General features: G+C 34.6%; 2 protein-coding genes and 4 non-coding genes across 6 annotated transcripts; 1 reads left to right on the top strand and 5 right to left on the bottom strand.

The window, feature by feature from the left end:
* The first annotated feature begins 621 nt into the window (after positions 1–621).
* Positions 622–3,576, top strand: LOC144562357 (uncharacterized protein At4g15970-like). Its single transcript, XM_078311576.1, has 3 exons — positions 622–944; positions 2,029–2,394; positions 2,886–3,576. Exons 1-3 carry the CDS (start codon positions 696–698, stop codon positions 3,372–3,374), a joined length of 1,104 nt encoding a protein of 367 aa, XP_078167702.1. The 5' UTR covers positions 622–695; the 3' UTR covers positions 3,375–3,576.
* A 3,526-nt stretch (positions 3,577–7,102) lies between these two features.
* LOC144561757 (large ribosomal subunit protein uL22) lies at positions 7,103–10,388 on the bottom strand. Its single transcript, XM_078310849.1, has 6 exons — positions 10,259–10,388; positions 10,124–10,160; positions 9,926–9,966; positions 7,734–8,067; positions 7,506–7,573; positions 7,103–7,344 (listed from the first exon to the last, which is right to left on the bottom strand). Exons 1-6 carry the CDS (start codon positions 10,259–10,261, stop codon positions 7,288–7,290), a joined length of 540 nt encoding a protein of 179 aa, XP_078166975.1. The 5' UTR covers positions 10,262–10,388; the 3' UTR covers positions 7,103–7,287.
* LOC144562511 (small nucleolar RNA snoR74) lies at positions 8,305–8,439 on the bottom strand. Its single transcript, XR_013514126.1, has one exon. It is a non-coding gene; the product is annotated as a small nucleolar RNA snoR74 (small nucleolar RNA).
* LOC144562509 (small nucleolar RNA snoR74) lies at positions 8,551–8,685 on the bottom strand. The gene has a single exon (XR_013514124.1). It is a non-coding gene; the product is annotated as a small nucleolar RNA snoR74 (small nucleolar RNA).
* LOC144562510 (small nucleolar RNA snoR74) lies at positions 8,799–8,933 on the bottom strand. Its single transcript, XR_013514125.1, has one exon. It is a non-coding gene; the product is annotated as a small nucleolar RNA snoR74 (small nucleolar RNA).
* LOC144562507 (small nucleolar RNA snoR74) lies at positions 9,170–9,298 on the bottom strand. The gene has a single exon (XR_013514123.1). It is a non-coding gene; the product is annotated as a small nucleolar RNA snoR74 (small nucleolar RNA).
* Positions 10,389–20,949: the final 10,561 nt, after the last annotated feature.

Here is a 20,949-nt window from a genome sequence, read left to right as displayed (position 1 = left end):
TGAAATGGAAAGAAAACAGGTTGGTATTTTTGTCCAAAGGGTTTTAGACAAAGTACCTGGTCTAAACTATTCGATTCATGCTAAAATTTATACGGACGGTTAAGATTTATGGAGCCATTTAAATTTATTAAGTTTGGAATCAATTGCACGAATCTTAACACATATCGGAGAGTTCATATCCAGCTTTGATAAATTTTGTCCAAAGCACTTTGGACAAAACCCAATACAAAAAATATGACTTTTCTATCGTAATTAAATATTGTGTATTAACGCAAGAAGAGAATTTTGTTGGTTAACACTTCCTCCTCTCATGTGGGTATGAAAGGGTCAAACCTTGAGATGCCTTTTCGTAGGAGCAGGACCCTTTCAAACTTTTCAAAACTGCTGATGTTTTCCTCATTCTATTTCTATACCAGTTTACCTAGTCCAGATCCTCTCAAGTAATATGTTTCAATTCGAACAGGACGATCAGAATTCAGATCACTCTGATTCAAATCTGTAATGTACAGAGACTTCAAGATTCGTGCCAGTATATACCAACGGGATCAGATTCAAACTCAAAAATTGAGGTAGCTTATGTCATAAGAATTCCTCTATACCACCTCCCTCCCTCCCCTCCTCTGTTCATTAAAAACACACCATTGACAAGTCCTTACGAGCAACCCAACCCCTCCAAAACAAAAGAAGAAATAGCAATGATGGCAAGCAAAGGAAAGGGAGGAGGCCCAATAGTGCCATTTCTTCTAGGAGCAGCAGCTGCCACAGTTTTCTTAGTTTTCATTTTCTCTGATCAGAAGGCCAGGCAGCCATTGGAGGCTTCTCCTTTCAAAACCAAGCACCAATTTGCTGCTCCTTTAGACTCCCCCAATCTTGAAATCAAAATTAACAAGACTTCTATTCAAGCTGGTAACAGAGTTCCCAAGAAGCAATCACATGCCAATCAGGTTGGTGCTATCTCTTTCTTTCTTTTTTCCTATATTAGTTTTCATTTTGCGTGATTATAATGTTTTTTCTGCTTTGGAATGCATGCAGTTTGTACTTAAAAAATTTCTTTTACAATTAGTCAACGGCGTATTGGTATCCTTTCCTTCAAAATTTTCAAATAATATTCATTAGTAATTTCCAACACTATTTATTTGCATTAAAAAAAAAGGATAACTATTTATATAAAGTGAAACAATCAGATGAAAAATTAATCTTTATTTCTTTGAGGAAACTGGAAGTAAAATCATCAAAGCATTTAAAATCTACCACTATACCCTTTTTTATCTCAATTGGTCCTTTTGAAATTATAATAGTACATTTAATTCCACATATTGTTAATGCATTATTGGATCTACATTAATTCTTTTCCACTTGCATAGACTTCTGGCAATGCTATTGAAGTCTTTATTCTTGCTGTCACCATCATTGTTCCCTATTGGTTCATTCAATACTTAGTTATTTTACTCTTTTTGTACATGGCTAGTTCTCTCTCACTATCAAATTATTGAAGTACAATTAGATATTTCAGTTTGGCTTCCAAAGGTTGGTAAGGTCAAAAACTTTGGAAGGAAACCATCCAAAAAAAGAGAAAAGAAACTTTGCAAGGAAAATTGGATTATTGTAATTTTCAAGGACGATTCTGTGATATTCAATTTTAAAAACTGCACAAATTAATTATTCTTGAAGACAGTACAAAATGTCAAAAACGAATAGTTAGCCAAGTCAATGCAGAGCAACAATAATATCGGCTGCAACTGGCATATTATTTAGGAAGTATAAAAGTTTCAAATATAACCTCCTAAAACTTTTATTTTGATTGCGTATAATCCTAGTCTCCCCCCCCCCCCCCCCCCCCCCCCCCCAAACCAAAATTAAAAAAAAAAGGTAGTAACTCGATATTGAGGCCCAAAAAAAAAAAAAAAAAACTTCAGACTTACTGCACCTAAATAGCAACAAGAATAACAATAACAATTATAATATAAGAAATCAAAACTTTCTTTCCTAATTAAGGTATATGTTTCAATGTCAAATTTCATCAAACAGACATCAGATGATGAAGACCTACAAGACATGTTAAGAAAAGTGGCCTTGGATGACCACACCATCATTATGACTTCAGTGAACGAGGCATGGGCTGCACCAAACTCACTTCTTGATTCATTTTTTGAGAGTTTTCGGGTCGGAGAAGGCACAGAGCGATTTTTAAAGCACATATTTGTCGTGGCCTTGGATGCAAAGGCATACCAGAGGTGCAAATCCTTGCACCCTTACTGTTATTTCCTCAAGCAAGAAGGAGTTGACTTGTCTGAGGCGCAAAGTTACATGAAAAATGTTTATCTTGATTTGGTTTGGAGCAAGCTCAAGCTACAGCAGCGCATACTAGAGCTCGGTTACAACTTATTGTTCACGGTAATTTTTTTTTTTTTTTTGTAAAGTAGCTTGTTGTGCATGCCAACATATTATTTGTGTTTTTCTAAGTCATAGTAATTGCGCCTTTTAAAATGAAATATAGAAGGGAAAAATAAGTTTCTGCTGCTGCTAAGTTTTACCGCCGCACACCCATTTTTACACTCTGATTTTTGCTTCAATTTACTTATTTTTCTACTGATTTAACTTCTTTCTTATCAAATAAACTAGTATTACCTTCAATTAATTCAGAATCTTAACTTTTATGATTAAAAAATTGCTTTCATTGTGATATTACAATGATTACCTTTTTATTAAACCTTTTTCTATACATAAGTGAGTTCAGAATATGACAGATAGTACGAGAATTTACCTCAAAATAAGACAAATATTTGTGGTATGACATTGTGATATGACAGACAGTGTAAATATTCCTGGGAGCTGCATCTCTTGTCTAATGCAGAATTTGAATATCTAATTATTTGTGGTTACAGGATGTAGATATTGCCTGGCTTAGGGATCCGTTTGAGCACATAACCCTAGCACCCCACATATCAACATCGAGCGATTTTTACTTTGGTAACCCCGATAATCTTGGAAATTACCCCAACACAGGATTCATATATTTCAAGTCATGCAAGAAAAACATAAAGGTCATGGACTATTGGCACAAATCAAGAAAGAGGTTTCCCAAAAACCACGATCAATTTGTGTTTAACGAAATCAAGAATGAAATTGTTTCAAAATTCGGTGTTCGGATGAAGTTTCTCGATACCACGCACATCAGCGGGTTTTGCCAGTTAGGAAGGGATTTGAGCAAGATTGCAACAGTCCACATGACATGTTGTATCGGCTTAGAGAACAAGTTATTTGATTTTAAAAGAATTATAGAGGATTGGAAGAGCTACCTAACACACCCCCAATGGGAGAGACAACAGGGCAAGATCCAATGGAGGTTTGAAGGAGGGAGATGCATTCACTGACACTGCAAGTGTATATTTTTTTTCCATTTAATTACCCTTCTCTACATTTATTTAGTTTTCCATTGTTCAATATGTGTTATAAGAAAGTGTTTATTTATTTGTATGATAGCATTCTTTGAGGTAGAGGTATTATTTTGGGCCCATAAAGAATAATATAGGACAAGGAAATTTTTAAGGTTAAATATATTGATTTCAATTGTCAGTTGTTGTTTCCAGTTTCAGTATAATTTTTTGAATTTTACATTTCCAACGGATATATCATATATAGTATTAGTTCAGACTGAGTTCATAAGCAGCAGTACAAATTTTCTACCTACTGAAGATTATTTTTTAATTCGTAGATCATAGTTTCAAGTCCAGAAACAAACAAACAAACAAACTATACATTATTTGAGCACTGGATGAGAGATGCATGCATATAGAACAGAGTGATAGTCACCTAATTGTTTTTTAATTATTATATATGTCTCGAAGGAAAGATATCCACTTCAAAGTTAAAATCATGATACAAGTAGGTAGGTTATTAAGAGTTTCAGACGACTCTTTTGAGTTTTAAAAGGGGCTTAGCTGTTTGGCTGTTTGTATAGACATTCACTTTGATTCTCAACAAGCTTCTGAACGTATTCAAATTTTGGAACAGTTTTGTTGCTCTTTAAAAAATATTTTTAATATTTTTAAAGAAAGGGACGGACAGAAGAGAGCAATAATAATGCTATCAATATCAGGCTTGTAAAATTAAATATGGCTCTGTCCTCAATCCGTCTTTCATTCGGTCCACACCTGTCTCTGTTACACTGTTTGGTGATAGTACGAATGTACGATGCTATAGTATAATTTTGGATCTAATTACAATTCAAAGCTCCACCTCTGTGAAAGGTGATCATGACCGTTCGAGTTTGATTGGAGGGTTCTCTGTATCAAATTGAGGCTCATCTGTGATCTGTGACACTAGTGTATAGCGTACAGGCACCGTGTATTCCCTGCAGTACTATCCAGTACTGAATTTCCTTTTAGATGGATCTTATAATCAACCCTGTTAATTAAATAATAGAACCAAGTTTCATTAGATCCAGGCTGTTGTGAAATCAACAAAATACAATCTCTCTCCCATGATCAAGAATCTTATATCAAATAAAGCTAAATATTTAAACAAACAATAGAACTAGAGTACTTTTAATCCATATTTTTCCATTTTTGTTCACCTAAGATTCTGTGGATCTTATGCTTTTTTTTAAAGTATGGTGTCTAAATTGTAACCGGATAAATGATTTGAACCGAAACCTTAAATTCATAGATATGCTTTGTTTTATACATAGCACAATGTCTTAATTAGCTGTACGAGATATGGTTCTTCTAAACTAACAACAACATGAAATTTGTACATAAGCAAAAAATATTTTTTTAACGGGGAATTTCATGTATTACCTAAGTAGCAAGTATTGAGTTTCAAATCTGCAACCTCTTATATAGAGCGCGATATCGTAGTCCACATTAGATGTAATTTTTCAGCAAAAATTATAATTGTGAGAAGAATTCTCCGTGCAGTGAAAATTGTTTACATCAGCAAAATACTTCCGCATTATCACACTGTATCTATTTTTATCAAATGATGGGTTTGAATCGATTAAAAGTGCAGCAACTTGCAAGACAGATTAAAGTCCCATTGCTAACAAAGTTTACTGTGTTAATTTACACTGAAATATCAAACCCAACATTGTAGACATTATTTATTTGACAAAAACTACGTGTATTGTTATTCATTAGACACTAGACAGTATATATATTTTTTTATTGGGGTGAACTTAGGAACCAGGGGACGTCCGATGAGCATTGGACCAAAATTGATCCGATACCGGGTCGGAACCGTCCGATTTACATCAAGATGCGCTAACCTGATAAGCAAGAATTTTGAAGCGATGCACATGAATCTTACTGCGAATTAGACAGCTTCAACTAGGCATCATACCGATTTTTATCCAATATCCATCGGACGCCCCTTCTTCTGTGAATTTGAGGATTCTCAATTTATTAATAAATGATACTCAATCTATGTATGTAACAAGATAACTGAACACTGACAGCGATCAACCCTTTCCATGCGGAGGCCATTGAAGGTGTCAAACGGCGATCGACCCTTTCCAAGCAGAGGTCATTGCCCTTCTGTAAGAAGGTAACAGCCAGACCCCAGGAAGAACGCTTCATCCTCCTATCGGACTGCAAGGTGTTGGTCGAGTCAGTAACAACAAAGAACACTGATAGCATACCTACATGGCAAGCCCTGGAAACAATTGGGAAATGTATAATCGCATACACTACAAAGGAGTTGAGAAGTACCCTACGTTACACTAGAAGGGAATTTCTCACATTGCCGCATCACTGGGCAAACGTTTCAAGAAGGACCAGAAGATCATACAGTGGAAGACCACCAGAGGATATCGATACTGGAGGTTTGGGCTAGAAGGACGGAGCAGTCAGCATGAGGAACCTGTTGCAGGTTTCACGTATCACATTTAGATCTTCATCATTCACTTAATCTTGACTTTTTAATGCTCGGATAGTTCCGTTTTTCTTCTTAGGGAATGAAACTGGTACCGTCACTGTACCGGGTCACTACAGTTTTCTAGGAGTGAGTTTTTTCCTTTCAGTTTCTTTTCTGTTTTAGTTCATGTTTTATCTTTTAGGAACTGAGAACTGGTACCAATAATGTACCAGTTCACTCCAGCTTTTTTTCCTTTCAGTTGCTGTTTTAGTTTCTTTATTTTACTTGTTCGTGTGTAAAACTCATGTTGGCTGGTACACGTAATGTAAAACTCATTTTTATTAAGATCAATGCATGCCTAAGGGCTTTCAATCAAAAAAAGAAAAAATCAAGATAACTGAAATTTATTTTTTGAATTCTAACCTTTATGGATTAACTAAAATTATATTCTCAGGTAATTTACTGCCAATAGGTCATCATATCTGGAGTGTGGAGTTTGCATTGGACCATTGAAAAGCATAACACACGCGTCAATGCGCACCCCAAAACAACCTGAAGCCCAGTGATGCCCAGTGACATTCATCCGGATGCCCAGTGATGCGTGGAAACGTTATCTCACAATTGATCTTATAGTTCTTTCTTCTCTGGTACAGTTTGTAAATACAACATTAGAAAATAAGATATCAGCATAATACATGTATCTTGCCCATTATAATATATGACTCATCGATCCATCAATTAATGACCTCGGTCGGTCGGTGGTCGTACCAATTAATTAAAGCCTACGTAATAAATGAGGTTAGTGGTCGTGGATGATTGAGAAATATTAATATAAATAACATAAACCAAACAATTTGGGAGTTCAGATCAAATTCAAATCGGCAATAATAACAAAAAACCAAAAAGAACCAGTACTTAAACCATGCGCACATAGCAGTTACCAAGTTTCTCTTTTAGTAGGTTTTGGTTATGCACGTAAAAGTAATGCTGCTTAAATTTTTACCATAATAAGTTTAATTCTACATACTTTGTAGTTTATATCTGTAAATTCAACATAAAGCGCATTTCTTTAGGACTGACAATTGTCACCCAGCACAAAGTTATGTGCCCAACTTAAGATAAAATATTGGGTAAAGTGTTCTTTCCATATATAGGAACCGCAATTCATTAAAAAAATGTGCAGTAGTTCGGCTAGGATGAAAACAATGATTCATGGTAATTGGTAACAGATGTCACTAACTCAAGCATGCAGTACGACCAAACAAAAACATTGTAATACACTAGTTGAACTGAAAAATAAAAAATTTCCATACACAAAATTTGCTTTCCTGTCCTTCAACAAAAAAAGATGCCCAGTTTTGAACTACTAAGTCCAACTAAATAAACTCCGAAAGAACTATCAAATCCGAGGAGGTCTCTCTCAAAATTAAGACTTTAAGCTGCTTGAACTTGAGTTGCCTTTCCCTTTCTTGGTGCAATCTGAGTCTCAGGCTGTTCATAAAAACAAATATAACAAATTATATGTCATTTACATCTATCAAACTATTTAGTTCGAGAGGGCAATCCATACAAAACTATGTTCTTTCTTCATTTTTCAAATCATTTCAAATAACACAAAAAGTTCATTGGGAGAGAGATTAACAAAAAACTACCTCCTTTTTGACAGCCTCTTCCTTCTCTGACAAGATCAGCTCAATGTGGCATGGTGAAGACATGTAAGCTGAAAATGAAGTTATGTCGAAGTCAGAATTTATAGCCTACCAGACCTCGATCAAAAATTCATTTATTACAATACAAGAAATGAACACAGCCAGAAATGGCTTGTCTTCAGGAGAGCTATAATACAAGAAATAAGATAGAAGAAAATAAGAAAACCATACGATTGATTCTTCCATGAGCACGGTAGGTGCGGCGACGCTGCTTCTGGGCCTGATTGACCTGGATGTGAGAAATGTATAGGTTATCCACATCAAGCCCCTTGACCTCAGCATTGCTCTCAGCATTCTTGAGCAGATCAAGGACGAAGCGGGCTGACTTGGCAGGCCAGCGTCCCTGACCATTAGAATGGCGGTTCTTGGCCTGTGCAGTACGGCCCACACCACCGCAGAAACGGCGGAAGGGGATTGCCTGCTTGTGTGCAATAACATCTTCAAGGTACCTCTTTGCTTTCCCCAACGGCATACGCCTAATGGAAAACGCTGTCTCCCTTGTGTTCTATAATAAAGAAAAATAGAAAGAATGCACACTGTTAGTGTAGAGTATAGACAGCAAAAATAATATTTATGTTGTTCATAATTGTATTTGGTTATCATGTAACAAATACATAACTGATGAATACATCAAATGACTTGTGAACTGACTACAGACAGAAAAGTTCGCAAAAAAAGAAGTGGTGATGAATTTAAATACATCAATAACAATCATTGACTAAAAGAGTGCACATAAGCAAAAACATGTATCACTGTTTACTGAACCTTCTGCCATAGGAAAATCTAACCAAAAGGTTCACCCAATAACATTGTTTTTATATCCCTAAAGTTTGACGATAGCTCTGCTGACTGAAACTAAACAGAACCATGCTTTTTCATTAGGTTATGATTATCTAACTGAATATGCAATTAAATAGCCCATATTAAGGTTTTTTCTTTTTCATTAGTTAATAACACTCATTGACTAAAAGAGTGCACAAGCAAAAAACCATGTATCACTGTTTACTGAACCTTCTGCCATAGAAAAATCTAACCAAAAGGTTCACCCAATAACATTGATTTTATATCCCTAAAGTTTGACGATAGCTCTGCTGACTGAAACTAAACAGAACCATGCTTTTTCATTAGGTTATGATTATCTAACTAAATATGCAATTAAATAGCCCATATTAAGGTTTTTGCTTTTTCATTAGTTAATAACAATCATTGACTAAAAGAGTGCACACAAGCAAAAAACCATGTATCACTGTTTACTGAACCTTCTGCCATAGAAAAATCTAACCAAAAGGTTCACCCAATAACATTGATTTTATATCCCTAAAGTTTAACGATAGCTCTGCTGACAGATACTTAACAGAACCATGCTTTTCATTAGGTTACAATTATCTAACTAAACATTAAATTAAAGCCCATAATAAGGTTTTCGCAAACATATTAAAAAAGTCACATATAGCATAATATATTCCTAAAGAGTAGATTATTGCACAAATGTTTCCCCTGACCAGTTGAATCTAATACAAAAAAAATGAACATCAACTACAATCAAAAGACCAATTTAAGAAATCAGGCATACAAGCTATAACAACAGAAGATAAAGTAATGTCAATAAATGTATCATCGTTTACTGAACCAGATGGCATTGTGTGGTCAAATGGTTCACCCAATAACATCGAATTATTTTCCCTAAAGTTTATGAGAGCACTGTTCTATAAAACAAAACAACACCCTGCTTTTATACTTTAGGTTGCACCTTGATGAAACCAAAAAATTTCATGAATTCAATTTACTGACAAAATAACTATCAACATGACTTTCGAGATATGCTACATTATTATTATTATTATAAAATACAATAATAGTGTATAATATTAGTTTCATAGAACTCATGAATTAAATCTATCTAATCAAACTAAATTAGGTTAGCCAAATCAGAACACATAAACAACTCAAAACAACAACCCACGTATTCAAACTAGGATACACATAAAAACACACTACTGGAGGCTTGCAAGAGAATAAATCTTAGATCACATACATGTCCAAAAGCACAATTATAGGACAATGAACAAAAACCAGATTACCAGGCTTTTAAAACAATATAGGCCCTTTTATAAAATCAAACCAGCAATATACATATTGTATATCAATCAAAATGAAGTAACCAACAAGTGAGAGAAGAAATCTTAGAACACATATTCTACTGCAGGCATCATTGATTCGTCACCACTAAATACAGAAAGACCTAAGGGAAAACACCATAAGACAATAACTGACGCTATACCACCCCTAACAATAATTTGATATCATATGTTTACAATTACAAGTGCCGAAAAGTGAGAAAATTACAGCAAACATAAACTAACCTTGAAGTGAACCCTCAAGTCACGGCCCATAGCCTTGGCGGCTGCAAAATACAGGAGAAAATATAATCAGTTTAAGCTACAATGTTAAAATCATGGAAATGATGATCTGATTCGATTAGATCGGAGAAACGACCCATTCAAACAAATGTAGATAGAAAAAAAATAACGTGAAATGAACTGGAAGATGTGAGATCTTACACTTGGTGACATTAACGGGTTCTCTCGAGTACTTCACCTGCCATCAGATAAAAACACAAAAAGATAATCGATGAATACATAAATTTCAATCCAGAAACCAATTGAGATATTTAGAAAAGCGAGATGGAGAGGTACCATCGCTGCGCTGCAGTCTGGAGAGAGGTGTGAGGCGGCGGCGGCGACAGAGAAAGAGAAAGACAGGTGCGTAGTTTTTATACGGAAACATGAGAAAAACCCTACCCTATTGGGCCGAATATGAGATACATCTCAGATGGGCTTTTATTAAATTAAAATGCCTCCCTCTTTTCAGGCCTGCAATCCTCAACCTTCAGATCCGCGCTAAGATCGTGCGGATGATAGCGCTGAGTCAGAGGTCCAGTTGCCTCCAATTCTTTATCAACCCCCCTTTCTCTCCCCCACGGTCCAAGCCCGCTCCCGATTCCAACGCTTACGAGTTATGACGCTTTTCTCTCACCCTATGTTGCATGGATACGGATACGGATATCGTATCGAATACGATATGGATGATATGGATATGACGATACAATAATTTTTAAAAAATCCGAATACGATAGCCTATTATATATGTTTTATTAATTTAATTATAATATTAATTCAATTATATAAATATAAAAAATACTGGGTACAATAGCGGAAGTATATATTATATATCAAAAGATACTCAATTCTAACATAAACAATGAGGTGGCGTAGTGGAAAAGTGCAATGGTGCTAAACTTCCTAGCATGGGTTCAAATCTTGCATCGCTCAAACAAAAATTTTATATTTCGGTTCACGCGCAGTGCATGGAGAAGTTCGTTGGTGCACAGCTTTACCGCGGTGAACGGGCATACAGGCGCATATCAAATGTGTGTCGTGTGTATCGGATGCGTGTCAGACCCGTATCGACGACCGTATCAGTGCGTTAGATCTAATACGTATCGTGGCCGTATCGGACGCGTATCAATATCCGATACGGATACGGATCCTATATTGAAGTATCGGGGTAACATAGCTCTCACCCTTTCCACACCTCCCGCCCCTCTTGACTCACTCAAGCCGACACCGCACCACCCTCTTGCAACCTCCGACCACTCTCGATCCTCCCTTCCCCTTCCCATTTCCGTTCTCCACAGAGTTAGAAATTAGGATGCGCTCTTTCTCACTCGTTTATTTAATTTGATGCAAAATAAAAATTAAGAATGGAACTTCAGAAGATATGTATTGATTGTTACTCAAAAGCAAGAAAGGCAGTAAAGAAACGAAAGGGAAGAAAGGAAAGAATGTGCCTCCTGGGTCGAATAACTTCAACGGGCTAAAACCACATTATTATAATTTCGGCCCAAATAATGCTTCTCTACTTAAGTCAGATTTGGCAGCTGGTGGTCCTAGCGAATGATTTAGGCTTAGCAAGGAAGAAATTATAGATAAGTATTAAAGGATATGTACATTACTTGGTCAGATTAGAGAGAAACATTTATAAGTTCTCTATTCCTTGATAGAGAGGGTCCGCAGCCGATACAAGATGATGCTACTTTGTTTGAGGCTACAGTCTAAGAAGATGCCAGTGTTATTTGTTTGTAGTGCATTCATGTAATTGAATGCCCTGTGTTTAGTTTGTTGTTATAATTTTTGGATTAATATATATTTAGAGGTAATGCTGGAAGTAGTTTGGATATGTTAGTGGGTTAAAAACTTTTGAAAGATTACTGACAAAAACCATGTATCTATAATAGAATAATGTTCAGAACAAATTTAATTAACAACTATAATTAACAATTATAATAAAATAAAGTTCAAAACAAACTTGTCAGACAAAAATTTGCCCAAAAGAGCATACATGCCTTTGATATAGAAAGTAAGTCAAAGACTACAAGGGTGGACTGCAAAGCAATTATCAATAGTTGTAAGGTTAGTATTGATAAATGTTGTGTAATCACAAGTTCCAATCCATTTCATGTCAGTCTTCAAATTACCAGAATGGGTAATTCATGAAATTGATAAAATAAGAAGGAAGTTTTTATGGAAGAAAAATGCTACAGAAGGAGAAAGAAGGGGATTTTCATTGGCTAACTGGGAATTAATATGTAAACTTAAGAAAATGGAGGATTGAGAATTATAGATTTACATACCTTCAATATTGTCCTATTAGCTAAATGGTACTGGCGATGGTGTAAACCATAACCAATGTTATGAAAATCATTATTCATATATTTCTATGATAATAATGAGGTGAGGGAAGTACCAAATTGCAAATTCTTTAAACGTACCTTATATAAAGCAAAAATATTTTGTGAACAATTTATTATAAAGGTCATAGCCTCATAGGCAATGGCAATTCAACAAAATTTTGGTCTCATAACTGGGGAGAGGGAGAGGGGTTCTTAAAAGATGAATTTCTATAATTGTATAAGCTGACTTTGGAACCAGTGATAATGGTTTAAGAGTCATTCTAAAATCAGAACATGAGATCATGGTTCTTGAGTTTGGTCTCTCCAAAAAGTGTGTAGTAGTTTGGTAATTTATGTAATATCATGATCAGACAACAACAACTAAATCAGGAATCAGTGTCTATTTGGAGATGAAGAATGAGCCTAGATATAATGTATTCATTCAAAGAGCATAAGATGAAAGTGTCTCCTAGGTTCAAAGTGTTTGCGTGGCTTATGTATTACAAAAAGATACTGACAGCTGAGAATATGGCTAAGAGAGGCTGGAATATGCCAAGCATGTGTGTAGTATGCAGACAAAACAATGAATCCATAAAACATATTTTACGAGTGTTTTTCTCATTGATCATGTACTATAGAGTGACATAACAAGTTGAAATAGTTAACAGAAACTGGCAAAGATAATTTACAGATGAAGAAACCATAAAGCACTAATGTAGAGCAAAACACAAAGGCTCTGCATTTAACAAGCCACCAAAAAATAGTCATAGCAAAACAACAAGCTAATACTAAGCCGCATATGATAGTGCTAAGGTAAAGTAAGGATCCTAAACTCAGATCTATACAAAAATCTTTGTTCTTCTTCATAGCAAATCAAGCTGGGGAACCAGCATCCCTCAACAACAGAATAAAGGTTGTTTCTTCAGTCGCAACACCCTAATACACTATCAGTTGATTGTCAGCAGGATCCCAAACATGAAGGGGTATTGCGTTGATATCCTCAAGTAGTCATTCCTCTGCAGCTTCTTTGATTCTTTTATCCATGCGACACTAAATATAATAGATCGAACACTTTTACCATTACTAGATTGAAAACAAATTTTATTTCTTTGCTTTTGTTCGCTTACAAAAGTATGCTACAAAGTTTCAGGTACAGCTAGCTGTACCAGTTTAAACCTTGAATCTACTCTCGTCTAAGATTGCAAGTGCACAACCCTATCCATATAGTATAATAAGGTATCGATCCTCAGGGACGGAATAATTCGACTCTAAATTCTTACTAATCTGAGTTAGGTACTAGAAGTGTGAAAAGTTGGGTTTGGTTTGTTTATATTTCCTAATTTTGAGCGACAATTCAATTAACAGTAAATGAAAGCAATTAAAGGTTTTGGTTTTGAACAATGATAAAAGGCGCTCCCAGAGTTTCAGATTTCATCCCAAACTTTGCCCTCTCTGGACCTATCATGCGACTCGCATCATCTCTGATGCGACCCGTATGATGCGACTCGCATCATCTCTGATGCGGGTCGCTTGGCCCTCGAGCTGAGCTGACATGTGTTCGTATCTAAGTTGATTTCTTGTGCGAGGCTTCAACCTGTAGCTCTCACCTACTGGTATCTAACCTAAATTGATTGTCTGGTTTGCTAGAAGTATCCACAACCTTTCGATAATGGAAAGTTCACCTCTCGGCTACTATTGATCATAAATCTACTTCAAATACTAAATCTCAATTGCAAGAAACATCAAGGCCAAATTACTAGAAGAGATGCTATAGACATCTAACAGTAGACAATCAAGAATCAATCAAGCAATCAAAATCAAGCAATCAATGAATACTCAAACAAAGAATCACACAAGTTCAAACTTATATCAAAACAACATGCAACTCAAAGACAAAGTTTAGAGACTACATCCTAGCCCTAGGAACTAAAGATCTACTCAAACATGGTAAAAGAAAGCATAAAAGAGAGAGAGAATAGGCAGATCATGATGAAGCTCGAAGATCCAAGGTGGATTGGAGAGGATCTTGCAATCTTCTCTTCTCTTCTTCTTCAAGCAAGCTCCAATCTCTTTCTTCTCTCTTGATCTCTGCTCTCTAAGTGATCTGGAATGTAAAAGGGGAAAAAGCTCTCCAAATTCTGGCATAGGACCTCCTTTTATAGGCAACGGGTCTGATTTGGGGCTTGTCAGGTTCAATTTGAATTGGGCGGCAACCCGTGATGCGACTCGCATCATCTGGTCTTCAAGTGAGGAGTGAGGGTCGCATCGCAGGTCGCTTTGGGCTTTGATGCGACCCGCATCATGGGTGATGCGACTCACATCAGATCTTCCTGAAGTCTGCCATTTGCTTGATTTTGCCCGATTTCGCCTGATTCCTGCAAAGTAAGAACCAAAACATAGCAGTACCACCTTCTATGGATATTCAATGTAAAAGACACTAATTGTTGGTTCAAAACATAGATTTTTGTATGGAAACAAGTCGAAATAATAGGTCTAATAAGGTGATATCAGCTTTCAAATCGTCCAACACACGACACTAAATACAACTAAGAACCCTAACTGGTGGATTGAATTAAGTTGGCATGAAAAGTTAAAAATATCGAAACAGTATGACCAATTATCAAAGCAGAGAGAGCCATTGCCTAACCAAACCATATTTTTTTGTGCTTGAGGGCATTTAAGGAAGAGGTAGTTAATAGTCTCATTCTTAGCACAAAAATGGCAAGTCAATGCTCCTGGCCACCCTCAAAGTTTTCTTAGTTAAGATACGATTATGGAGGACCAACCACATAAAAATTCAATTTTTAGGTGGTATTGGTAAATCCTAAATAATGGCATACTTATTGGCTTTAATCCTTCATAAATTAAGCATTTGGTAGATGGATTTGACTGTAAAGTGTCCAAAAGTTTCCCATCACCAAGCTATTTTATCTATGCAATGAGTGAAACTAGATGAACTAATAATGTAAAGGAGTTCATGCCATTCCTTAGCTAAAATATCATAAAGACTTCATCTAAATCTAATTACAGTACCTTGAGATATTAATACTTCAGCTACAATAATATTCTGATTTGAGCATATAGTATATAATTGAGGTTTTTAATAGTTTATGAGTATTAATGAATTGATCAATCAGGTATACTAAAGAACATGAAAATAAATTGATAATCTTTTTTAATCATCCTTGTATAACATTAATTGAATATTTTGTGGTATCATTGGAGTTTTAGTTGGGATTTGTGACATGTTTGTCGTAATTTCTATCTTTAGCTGGAATTAGTAGCCATATGTATTTTTCTTTTCAACAATATTTAGATTATAACACATCAAACATGAAAAATTGCTTTCCAAAATTTCAAGTTCTTCAAATCAAACACATTAATGTGGCTTGTCATTATTCTGCAGGATAGCATTTTCAATATAAGACAAATATGAAATGAATAACAAAAACTATAATACCCAATTGCATACAGCAAGCATCTATGAGTTCTCAAAATAACGGACCAAAACTCTCATAAGCAAAAGGAAAAACTTGAATCAAAATAAGAGAAGATCTACATCTACCAAGACAAAGGTCGTTCTAGTCAACAACAGTGGAATAATTAGATATAAAATAGGTCACCTGCTACAGGTACCCAGGTTGGAGCTCGAGTTTGACTCGATTAAGGCTGATGGGTTCGAATATGATCAGAACTAGCTAAAGGCATACAAGTTTAGGTCCGATCACCGGTACTGTGGCTCTGGCAATTCACAGGTTAATTCTATAATTGAATTGTTGGCTCTGCCGGTGAAATTGGCTTTCACATATAACTCAAGAGCTCAGTACGGAGTCCCCGCATTGAAGGTCACATTATACATAGTTGCCAACAATTTTCATCAATTACCGGAACCAGCTATAAGGCAACCTTCAAGACCGAGGACCATGTACCAAAGGTCTCCATAGACTACTCATGAGCTAAGAACAAATTTTGATTGGGATTTCCATTCGGGGCCAATCCGAGATTAAGTGTACTGGATTCCACGGTTAGATAACGATAAAGCCCAACAAGGAGTAATAGGGCCTTGCCCAACATGAGCCCAGCCTGGAATTGACTTATGGTCATCGCCTTTGTGGTTGTACATGACGAATGCGATTTAGTAACCGCCATTTTATGCGAGCGTCACCGCTCCTATGCAATCCCTGTAACTGCTCTGACAACACGGCACTGATAATTAGAGGACAATCTATTTAAGACAAAAAAACTTCACTAAGCAAGGGCTGGACCTTTGCCCCAAAAGCGAGGTATTAATACATATTAGAGTCTGAATACCTCGTTACCTTTTTACTTCGGGAACCAACAATCAAGATACACATTAATACATATTAGAGTCTCCTTGAGGCAAGACGAGCCCAAACTCGAAAAATTTCGCATGCGGCCTACTCTCTCCGAGATAGGACGTATCACCTGGCCACGGGCCACCCCATTGCATTCTAAATAATATCATTATAATTCATTATATTATTACTGCTAATAAAAAGTATAATTAACATGTTAACAATTCTTGATTGCTGCTAATAATTAACAATTCTTCTAACTATGTAACATAGTAATATTTCACGATTAACGTGTATCTTGATTGCTGGTTGATATTAATAATATCATAACAATTAATAATATTATTAATAAAACTATAATTGTTATGGTTAGTCTAATATAAATAATCTAGAGCCAATCTAACTAATGTAATTAATCACGTGTTATTATTCTTTTAAAACAGTTATGGAAACATATATTTTGTATACTTGAAACATATATAATATAAAGAAATTGACCGAATTCATTTTCACATTCTTAGCATGAATAATTTCGTTGTAATTATTTAGTATAGTTTTTATAAATTAAATATACAAATCTTTTACATTATGGTTGATTCACGCGAGATGAATAAAACTGAAGTAAAGAGCATGAAGACAGAAAACTGAATAGAAAATAATATTTATATTTTTCATTCTCTTATTTAGTTAATTTGTCTTATTAACTTCCTCTACACTCCAAGTTAGAAATTAATAAAATATACTTTAAAGAAAAAAATATTTTCATTTATTTTATACTCGTGTTAAATATTCAATCAAACAATAATTAAATTATAAGATTCACCTTTTTCCAATACTTATCATCCAAGATGCCATGGGGAAATTCAAAGCATTGTTGTAAATAAGTATGCGGTTGTCGGACGGACATAATACTGACAAGCGATTAATTGGGGATAATCGGCCATAATCAGAAATAATCGGCCGATTAATTGAAAAATTCATGACAGTTTGGTCACCGTCAACAACTAATCAGTTAATTAATTGGCTTAAACGGACGTTTTTACAACACTGATTCAAAGCACAGACGATTTGTGCACAAAACTTGTCAACTTGACATGAACCGTTGGATTAAGATCTTTTATAAGTCGATTGAATGGACCATATCTTCTTTCCTTTTTCTCCTGATTTTTCAGCATAATAATATCCGATGTAGGTCGTTCAATAAGTCACAAAGAATTGTCAGCGATTTAATAGAACAGACACATTACCGATAGCAAATCTGTAACACATTGCTTGAATATTATATAGATAGCAATGTTTGTAACACATTGCTTGAATATTATTATAGCGTCTGATTAGTATAAATTAGTGTTATTTTATTTTAAATAACACTAATTTTAAAATTTATCAAATCGATTTCAAAATGTGAATCCAAATCGTTCAAATTAATCTACTTTAGTAGTTATGCGTTTACATATAAAATTTATAATTTTTTGAATCTATTTAGTATCAAGTCAAGCAGTCAAATGTGGAAATCTTTAAGTTATATAATACATTCATTTTTCAATATTTTTGACCACTTGACTTGATACTAAAATAATATATATATATATATAGGAATATGCTAGCATGCTATGCATAGCATAGAGCCTCTCCATGCAACGCCTTGGATTTTGACTTTTGAAAATCCTGAGGGTCGATCCGAACCGTTCATCTTGTTCTCCATATTAATGTGTGTTTGGGGACCAAATTTTACATTTTTTGAAATTTTTTTACTATTTCTTTAGATTTATTGAAAATCGCTGTTTTCAACAAATCTGGACCATAAAAAAACAGCGATTTTCAATAAATCTAAAGAAATAGTAAAAAAATTCCAAAAAATGTAAAATTTGGTCTCCAAATACATATTAATATGGAGAACAAGATAAACGGTTCGGATCGACTGTTAGGATTTTGAAAAGTCGAAATCCAAGGCGTTGCATGGAGGGGCTCTATGCTATGCATAACATGCTAGCATATTCCATATATATATATATATATATATCTCCATTCTTATATTATGCACGTAGATGTCCTGATCCGCCAACGGTTATGATTAAAAGATTAATTTTTGGATTAAATATCAGCCCTTCAATTAAATTATATGTCTTATTTTAATGAAATGCATATTTTTTACGTGTAGAAGTCTAAATTTAGTTAGAGATGCACTCGCCACACGTATTGCCACAAGTAATATCAAGAATTGAACAAATGAAATTAGCATTAATTTTTTTTTACCATATATCTCCAGCTTTAATTGGCATATAATTCATGTGCTTAATGACATGAACAATTAATTATATTTTGATGACGGACAAATATAGAAGTGTCCATTTGTTATCTTGAAAAATAGTTGCTAATATTGTCAGATTTTTATTATTTTTTTCTTGTGGCGCACAGTTTCTCAAAGGAGATCAATAATTTGATTAGTATAAGAAAGGAAAGAAGATTTGAAAAAAGAAAGAAACGAAGATCGGAAAATATTGTAATCAGAAAATATTGTAATCGGAAAATATTGAAAATATCTTAATTAAACTATTGCAAATTCGTTTTTATTCTCTCTTTTTTTCAGTATCATTGTTCTCTCTTTTTTTCACTGTGAATAAATTTGTAAGGTAATTTAGGAAATACTACATCTCACAATGTCAAATGTAGCAATCTAATTTATATCATTTTTATTTGTTAGATTATATATATTGATGTAAGGATTAAAAAAAAAAAAATTTGAAGGAAAACAGAAAAGGTAAAGCATCAATAGCTTTGGATAATAAGAAGGAAGACAGTTTAAGGCTATTTAATTTTTATTCTAACTATATCATATAGACAGTACATGTCTAAGTAAATTTAGATTTCTATATATAAAAGAATATAAAAAAGATACATTGAATAATAAGAAGGAAGACAGTTTGATTGGAGGATTGATATTCAATCTAAAATTTCAAATTAAGTATATATTTTCATTTGTGTTGTAAAAAAATATGTATGCACTGACATGCAAATAATATTGTCGTATTAAAACAATCATTTGTTGTTGTTTCTTTTATTATTATTTATTATCTCTATGTTAAATATTATAATTCGTCCCGTTGCAACGCACGGGCATGATACTAGTATATATATATATATATAGAGATGGGCTATGGTGCATTGCAATGCATAGGCCATGGTGTGCATTGGACCATAAATCACCGATTCAAAGTCCAAATGACCGATCCAAACCGTTCATCTTGTTCTCCATATTAATATGTGCTTGGAGACCAAATTTTACATTTTTTGGAATTTTTTTACTATTTATTAAGCCACTTTGAAAATCGCTGATCCAACGGTGGCTTCTGATTTTACTGTTCCAAACAGTCACCGTTGGATCAGCGATTTTCAAAGTGGCTTAATAAATAGTAAAAAAATTCCAAAAAATGTAAAATTTGGTCTCCAAGCACATATTAATATGGAGAACAAGATGAACGGTTTGGATCGGTCATTTGGACTTTGAATCGGTGATTTATGGTCCAATGCACACCATGGCCTATGCATTGCAATGCACCATAGCCCATCTCTCTCTATATATATATAAATGCATCACTCATAAAGTAAATAGGTTTAAATTAGTTATTTGAAGTCTATTCAATAAATTTTAAAGTTAATATTATACGACACCCAGGGGCGGACCCAGGATTTTCGTCAGGGAGGGGCAAAAAAATATCGAATCGGATTTAAATAGCTTATCGGATTTAAACCCATTAACTAATTGAGTACTCGATAAAAAAAATAATGTTTTGACTTATTTTTTCAACACCTTGACTTATAATTTCTGATTCTATAACTTATAATTAATATTACCAATCATAATTCAAAAAAAATATTTTGATTTTAACACTAAATTTAACCCGAATTACAACTCAAACACTCAAAAGGGGGCAAAAAAATTTCCAAGGAGGGGCAGAGTCGACCGGTACCAATAAATCACCACTAAAATTCGAAATCCAGGGAGGGGCGGCTGACCCCCCTGTGCTACAGTAGATCCACCCCTGACGACACCGATGTCGTATTAGTCAAATTTATTATAATAAAAATGCTATGACGTAGCAGAAGTTAAAATTTGTAAGTCTGATGTGTTTATGAATTTTTTTTTCTTTAAATAATATTCGTGGAGAGATTATTATGGTATCTCGCGTGATATGAATTCTAAGGAAATCACCGTAAAGTAATTTTACCCTGAAACGGAGCATGGGATAAAGTTTTGGTTGATATGATCACTAGTTCACTCCCACAAAAATGATTGGATCTCTTACATCAATCTATACAAAAACTAATTATCATATAA

The sequence above is a fragment of the Carex rostrata genome, chromosome 11, assembly GCF_964058835.1.
Source record: "Carex rostrata chromosome 11, lpCarRost1.2, whole genome shotgun sequence".
Lineage (NCBI taxonomy): Eukaryota > Viridiplantae > Streptophyta > Magnoliopsida > Poales > Cyperaceae > Carex > Carex rostrata.
Note: the sequence above shows the minus strand (reverse complement) of the source record. Positions and strands in the feature narration are given on the sequence as shown.